At 35.7% G+C, this 7,839-nt stretch overlaps 1 protein-coding gene across 1 annotated transcript; it reads right to left on the bottom strand.

Moving 5' to 3' along the window:
- Window positions 1-4,788: 4,788 nt before the first annotated feature.
- TpnCIIIa (troponin C type IIIa) lies at window positions 4,789-6,590 on the bottom strand. Its single transcript, XM_003698152.4, has 5 exons — window positions 6,457-6,590; window positions 6,274-6,301; window positions 6,050-6,193; window positions 5,668-5,919; window positions 4,789-5,346 (listed from the first exon to the last, which is right to left on the bottom strand). Exons 1-5 carry the CDS (start codon window positions 6,457-6,459, stop codon window positions 5,312-5,314), a joined length of 462 nt encoding a protein of 153 aa, XP_003698200.1. The 5' UTR covers window positions 6,460-6,590; the 3' UTR covers window positions 4,789-5,311.
- Window positions 6,591-7,839: the final 1,249 nt, after the last annotated feature.

Genomic DNA, 7,839 nt, shown 5'->3' with positions numbered 1-7,839 from the left:
TCGTTAACGTTACTGCAGCCCAATTAAAATTCAATAAGAACGTCGAGAAGTAGCAATGCAATTATTCGAAGTCAATGAATTCAACGTTTTATCTGCTCTAGGATGGGTTAGGAGGAAAATTACAATCCGAATCGAAAGTATTATGGATGCAAATTAATTCCACGTGCTATTTTATATAAAATTATAACTTCACGAATCGCGCAATAAATATTCGAATTATCGTAATAAAATATCTATTGTCAAATTAAAAACGTAAACGAAAGCGAAGAATTTTTCAAATAAAGAATAAAGAGGGTGAATTAAATTCGTTGAATCAATTTACATACTGCTTTGAGACAATTTATCAGGTCGTATAATTATCTTTGAGTTTATAAGATCCTATCCGTAATTCCATAGTCGTAACGTGTTATTACACCAGAGGATCGTAATATCTCAGATGTTTCGTGACATCCCCAAAATCATAAACCTTTTAGCTTCTGTGTTTTACGACCCTCCAACTTATTATACTAAAACTTCTGCAATTCTTAAAGTTATTGTTATGCTAAAGATTCCACGATCATGGTATCCATCCAACCAATGGTATCGAGATGGCAGCACCCAATATCTCATAACTTCTCAGACTTCAAAGGAATGAACCTTCTTCGCCATCTCTTATAAAGATGCGCGTTTACTTCGTAATTCCATTATTTATTCAACTCTACGTTATTAATTTGACTCGCATATCGAAAAATGAAATTTACAAATTGGATATATATCGTATCGATTCATATAATACAAATTACATAATTGGAAGATCCATTCTGATTAAGATGGAAATCTTCTTGCGATGGCGCGCGCGCGAGCATCGAAAGAAACGGAAGTCATAAATTTCAATATTAGCCAATAATTTTGAATATTTCAAATATGTAATTATCGCACGATGGATAGGCGGATCGATAGATGAATTATCTAAACCGAGATCTCTGGTGAAAGAGCGTTTATCTGTATCAGACGAGCTGGAACCGGTTGTGAATCGTATGGATCGATCGGAATCTCGATAAAAGTCGAGTCCCCCGTTTCTTGCGATGCTAATTAAAATTTTTACCAGAATTATTCATTCCTTGAAACACCAGCTTCTTCCCATAAACGCAAGATTGTTATTCTTCTCTATTGCGATCCATTCCGGTTTATTGTATTCGCTGATAGATCGAAGGGATTAATCCGGTTAATCGTTTCGTCTCACAGTAGCAAAATTCGTAACGCAAGGTATCGTGGGCAATGATCGCGCCAACTTTCACAAATTCAAGATATCTCGTATCGTTCATCAGTTAATAATAAAATTTTGACTTTACGCGTATCTCGTATTCGTTGCAATTTCATCTCATTATTTTTAGTATTAATATCGAGTATGCAATTTCAAAGTTTGCATATGTTACAAGCATTGGATAAAAATTTAAATTTGAAAATCGATGAAGAGGAATTCTTGCTACTTTCTCGATAGTTGATTTGTTATCTTACATCATAACAGATGACTTTTGATGACGGTTAAGACATTTCAATTTGATATAAAACGATGTAGCAACAAAAAAGCTTACTAATAGAAGATTTGTAAAAGTCGCTAAACAAGTTTTCTCCGTGATATATGTGATACCTTGATCAATTTGTCTCACTTAACATGTCGTTATTTTATTGTTACACATACCCATCAGAGATCCTTGTTGATAAAAACTTTTTTCTTAAATATCGATAGTTTTCGCTAATAGGATTACCTTATCTACGATTTTAAACGATTCTTTAGTTTCAAATAATAACGAAAATTTATCATCTCTTTAATTTTTCTCTATCTTTCCGAGATACGATACGTGTAATTAAAAAGCGATTGAATTTTAATATTAACTCGTTCGTTAACATCACATTGTGCCAAGGATATTTATAATTATCCAGTAACACAAAGTAGTCGAACGAGTTTTAAAAACGAACATTGTTAACGAACGTTTAACTCTTCCTTGCATTCCACAACGTAATTTCCAATATTGGCTAATCAAACTTATCTCGATCGTGTATGCAATTTGATATTAATGAATTCGACGTTCTATGTAATTACTGTCGTTCATTCTCCGCTAACTATGTATGCACAATGTCGATTTTAACGAGTGGAGGCATGCGAGTGGAAGTCCAATCCTCGGCCAAGTGAAAGGTGCATTTATTTCGTTAAAAATATGTTATCACGAATCGAAATAATCGAAACGGGTTCACCGAAAGATACGTATCTCGGGAGTAAAAAGTTTAATGTCATTTTCATTTTCGCGGAATGGCAATTTTCCAGTGGAAATTTTCAATTTAATCCTCTGGATCTGTTTCATATAATTCACGGCCATAATTTTTGAATCTTATCATCTCTCTTAATCGTCTCTCTCGTTTAATTAACATTACTGCAGATTAATTATTTTTTTATTCGCCGTTCTCTCCGCTTAGAACTCGATAAAATATATATATATATGGAATAATGGAATTTATGTGTTATTTAAATAAATCCAATAAGATGCAATGTTTAATTCGAATCCTATATAACCGTTCCAGATTGATATTTATTCCACGCACGAAAGAGCGTTTCGCCGTTTCAGAAACGAGGATTATATTGGAAAACCGGATATGGTTCGCGATACAAACTTGATTTACAACCGACTGCCACTTCGGATACCCGTAGTTTCGAAATCTGCTTACTTCGGTCCATGATAATTTTCTAGGGATGGAGTGCACGAATGCTTCGAAATTCTTCGAAAGGATTGAAAGAGAAAGGAGAAAAGTAAGAAGAAAGAAGAGGAGGAGAAAAGTTTGAAATTTCAAAAATTTTGAGATCTCACAAAAGCTTGGAAATCCTTCGAAAAAAAAAAAATTTTTTTAAAATAGGAAAAATAGGATAAAATAGAAAGGTTTTGAATTGATTTTAGATTCGACTTATGGCTAAAATGAATAGGATTATTGGGAATAGACTAACCGTGTCCATTCCAGAAATCGATTACGTATATCGATACGTGGGAGTTGGCGAGATGACATCTTTGGACATTTCAGATGCCCCATTTGGTACGACTTCTTGATCGATCCGATTCCCGTTCACCGACAATTGCTCGCTGCTACTCTACCCCTTTCAATCTTCGATGAGAAATTCCATGAAACATCGAAAGCAAAACTCTGGCAGATCTATCAGTAATTATCCATCTATGCAAACATATACAAGCACGAGTCAATAATTATTAAAATTTTTAATAATATAGATACACGGATGTATAAAAATCTTTTTTTCTTTTTTACTGTTCTCTTCTTCTGTTTCTTCAGCTCCTAAAAATATAGATGTATAATTAGAGCTTTAAAAATGAATTTGATACAAGTTCTAGATAATTGTAGACTTATCTTTGGGATAAATGTAAAAAAAAAAAAAATCATTCAATTTTAACGATTGCATCTCTTTTTGTCAGTCAATCAAAATTCGTTGGAGATTGGTATCAATTGTACAATATATAAAATTCGCACGAAGATGAAGCGGCTAATTGATGAAGAATCTCACGTTCGAATCTCGCTGGTACTCCCTCTCCCGTTTCTTCCTTCCTTCTTACCTAAAAATATAAATAAAGTTGTTTCGATAAATTTTACGTAAATTACGGATAATTATATACTCACGTTTGCAGAAAAAGAAATACCAAAAATATTCGAAGCAAGATGCAATCTTTTCCCTCCTCCTCAGAGGAGGATATAAATCAAAATTGAAGCTAAGGTTAATAAGAGGATGGCGATAAACAGCCCGAGCAAATAAATTACACCCGAGGCGAGAAAATTCAGGACCAAGGTGTGAAAAGGATGTTATTTCCTCATAAATTCGATAGTTATTTATCGTGACGGTAAAACAGTCGCGACCGATCACTTACGTGTGTATCCAATCACGCCTTAACGGCCACTTGACATTTAGAAAATTTGGCTTCGGATAGAAGAGCGCCGTTAACTTCACAGAATAAATCGTTCTTCGACGATAAATCGTTCGAGGCGAGCATTCACCGAATAATATAATTTACGAAACGTCCGAAATTCTTCCTCCACGTAATCTAAACGATGACATAATCGCTCCTCGTTTCGTCGTTCACACGCGCCACCGTGCGCGTTCCTCTGACGTTTGCACTTCTTCTCGACTGCTCGTGGAAGATTTTGAAATTGTCTTGTAACACGATAACCGGCACGAAAATCGCTAAATAAAGAAATGGTTGGGGAACGCGGTTGAACGAGGAAGAGGATGCGACGATCGACGTTATGGCAACCAGACGGTGTTAGGCAAATAAACCGAACTTAGGATAGGAAAAATATAGGATGACGAGCGGGCATTTATCAAAACGGGCGACTCACGTGCACTTTTCGTAAGAGTGAACGGAAAATTAGATTTGCGCTTGTAGACAAGATGAACGGATGCCAAGAATGTCGGCGTTCGTTTATCTTCCGGATGTGTTTCCTTAATTCTGTGCCGTCCTTAACTCTGAATTTATAATCACTGTTTTCGAACGTACGTAAATCGCACGTGCGATCTAATACGAGTTGAACGAGTATTGCATTAACGGATTGTATTAAACGTATCGACGAATCTCGACAATTTCAGGGAAGAGTTAAAATTTTCGAGTTGCAGACTATATGGTATAACTTTGATTTCGAATCATGGAAAATTCGACTTATAGTAGAAGAAACGGAAAAGGATATTACAGGTATAGAATTTGTTGTTGAATTGTTGTCTTTTTTGCGTGATCTCCTTTGCGAGAAGGAAAGGAATTGTTCGTATAAAAAGGTAATTTTATTTCTTTTGATTTTTTTTCACATATTATTCAATCGTGGACAATAAATTATCTTCATCGAATGAAGTACACGCTAATAATAAGCGAATAAAAAATTCGATGATGCATAGACTCTTTTTAATTATCTCTGGTGGTTCCTTGGCGGTTTCACTGCCCCTTTGCTACCGCGTACCTCAAGCGCACGCTCGATTGCAGTTGTTCAGGCGTCGAGCCGATACGATAACTTTCGCTCTCGGCGATATTAATCGAGTTGCGTTAAAATATTCCGTTTAATCATCGAATAATGTGAATTTCACTTTGTTTTCATTAATAATCGTTAACAATCGTCCTTAATTTTTATCGAATCACATCTCCATCTTCAATTAGATGTTCCAAAGTTTCAATCATGCGCAACCACTGATCAATCGAAGATTTTGCGCTTGGTATACGAAACAGCACTCGTGTCAATCGTGTCGTAGCGTTTAATCGCAGCCCTGTCCATCCTGATCAATCCACTATGCAATTTAATCGTCACCGCCGGTCATAACTTCCATAAACTCTAAAACCAGAAATTAGAATTCATGAAACACCAGAAACGTGTCAGAGAGTTCGAACTCGTAACGTCGATTACGAAAAAAAAGAATTCACATTCGAGTGGCCCGAATTGGAAATCGTTTGAAAATTGTTGCCCACGCGACAACCGATTAATTAATTTCGATCGGATAGAATTCTTGGCAAACCACGAAACCTCGAAACCAACGTTCTCTCTGCAATTTTCAAATGTGCAACGCGAGCTCCATTTTTCACATTTGTCTTTCGTGCGAATTGATTAATTAGATTGATCGACGCGAGTATGAAAATTTCTAGGGATAACGCCTACCGTCGAAGTCGAGCGTTCCAGAACCGTCGGCATCGATTTCCTCTATCATCATGTCCAACTCTTGTGGCGTCAATTTATCGTCCAACTCGTGAAGAATGTCACGGAATACTGCGGTGGTTATGTAGCCGTTCCCTTCTTTGTCGTACAATCGGAATGCCTCGCGTAATTCCTGCTGCATAGCCTCCGAATCTTCCTCCACCAAGAATCGGGCGGCTAGGGTGCAGAACTCTTCGAATTCTAATTGGCCGGATCCTAGTTGGACAGGAAAACTTTTTTCTTGAACTTTTTTAATCTTAAAAATTAATTATTAATTCCTCTATTGCCTTTTAACAGGTAAATAAAATTTTTGCATGATTTTGTACGTTCAAGTTCACTTTCTCACCATCTTCGTCAACTTCAGTGATGATCTCTTTCAGCGTCTTCTCGCTGAGCTCGTAGCCCAACATGGTCAATATCGTACCCACCATGTCAGTACCGATGCTACCCTTTTTGTCATGATCGAAGGCGTCGAACGCTTTCTTCAAAACTATAACAAAATAATATAAATGTTATTTATGAATATAAATTAATCGTTACAAAAAACGAAAGAGCAACGTTATTACTCACGAGCAATTTGATCCTTGGTCAGATCATCCTGAAACCATTTTATCAAACGAAAAAATATTAAAAGAAAATTTTCAATGTTTATGGAAGTTTTAAAATTAAAATTTTGCCGGAGGAAATTGTTACGATGGACGATTTTAGAAAATGGTTAATGTTTACATTGGCTCGGTATTTGTAAAAACGCACCATGATGAAGCAATAGGTGTACGGTTTTAGAGCCTGTTAACACACGACACCGTCGACGGTTTATCCGGGTATGCACCAGATTCTGGCTGTGGACTTCTGTTTTATGTGGACATTAGGATGATCTGGCACGTGATTGACCGGGTAATATCTACGTAGGAACTCTAGTGGTTTTCAAATTCATCGAGGACACTCCCCACTCTCAGTTTCCGCGAAACAGGGATTTCAATTGTGCAAAATTCGAGGCAACGTACTCCAATTTTTCATTGTTATACCGATACTGATGCATACCTGACATTATTGCGAACGGAAGGATACTTAGCACGATATCTGTGCGAGTAATTTTTTTTAATTTTCCCAATTGAAACATTTCAAGTATGCAAAGATTCGAAATGGATTTTTTCATTGTTCCCAGAATGTATGTATCAATAATAAGTATTATACTCGACTAGATTTTTTTTCATCACATTTTACTACTAAGAATATTTATAATTATTCATTACGCCAATTTCGTAACGAAGGATTATTAACAACAGTGATTATAAAAATTCTAATAAAATTGAATAAATTTCAAAGAAAACCTTCTTCTATATATAATTAAAAAGCACTGATTACCGAATTATCGCTCTTCATTATCGAATTTTATTTACTTTAATTCTATGCAGCATATAATCATTCAATCATTTGCAAGTCAATAAGAAAAAAAAAATTACATCGCATATTTCGAACGTGTATATAACGTAATAACTGGACTGTGAATATGTACGTACGTTTAACGATAATAAAAATGTATATACAGGAATAATACGTGTAGAAAATATTCCAAAATTAAATTACTCATTACGATATTATCGAGCGATATTATAAAACTGGATAATTTCCATTCCTTTGTTACTATGTTTCAAATATAAGTTCGTCTAACGATAATTTATCCATCCACGATTTAACAATAATTCATCCCAACAAGTGGAGAATACTTGATATTGTGCAAAAACTTCGTTTCGCAAGAATACTTCAGGGAATTTCCGTCATAGTGGCGATTCACGATCAATATGGCTCTACAATAGACGAAATTGGCTCGTGGCCGGATATCGTGCGATCTTCCGAGACAATTCGACGTAATAAACATATCTATCGTATTTTTAGATGGCTAATTATAAGTACATAATACCTAGGCCATAAGGCTAAGATATTTAGGGGATATCAAATGGTATCGATTCCTGGCATTTTGCTCGTCTCCTATCTTTCTTATTGTGTTAACTCCTTGGTGAAAATTCTTTGATCCGTCGAACAATCATTACACGAGCCACTACGAACGAAATCTCGAAGTTATATTTGCTATAGACTCTCGAGGACGCACGTGTTACTACACGAGCTGGTCAAGTG

This window comes from Apis florea, unplaced genomic scaffold (genome assembly GCF_048593485.1).
Source record: "Apis florea isolate Af1SG1 unplaced genomic scaffold, ASM4859348v1 contig_2897_pilon, whole genome shotgun sequence".
NCBI classification, from domain to species: Eukaryota; Metazoa; Arthropoda; class Insecta; order Hymenoptera; family Apidae; genus Apis; species Apis florea.
This window is presented reverse-complemented; position numbering and strand designations above follow the sequence as displayed.

Coding starts and splice junctions, on each gene's coding strand:
- TpnCIIIa (XM_003698152.4), bottom strand. Junction 6,194..6,273: donor GACCAAGGATCAAATTGCTC/GTGAGTAATAAC, acceptor ATTTTGTTATAG/TTTTGAAGAAAGCGTTCGAC. Junction 5,347..5,667: donor TGGAACGCTCGACTTCGACG/GTAGGCGTTATC, acceptor TTCTGGTTTTAG/AGTTTATGGAAGTTATGACC.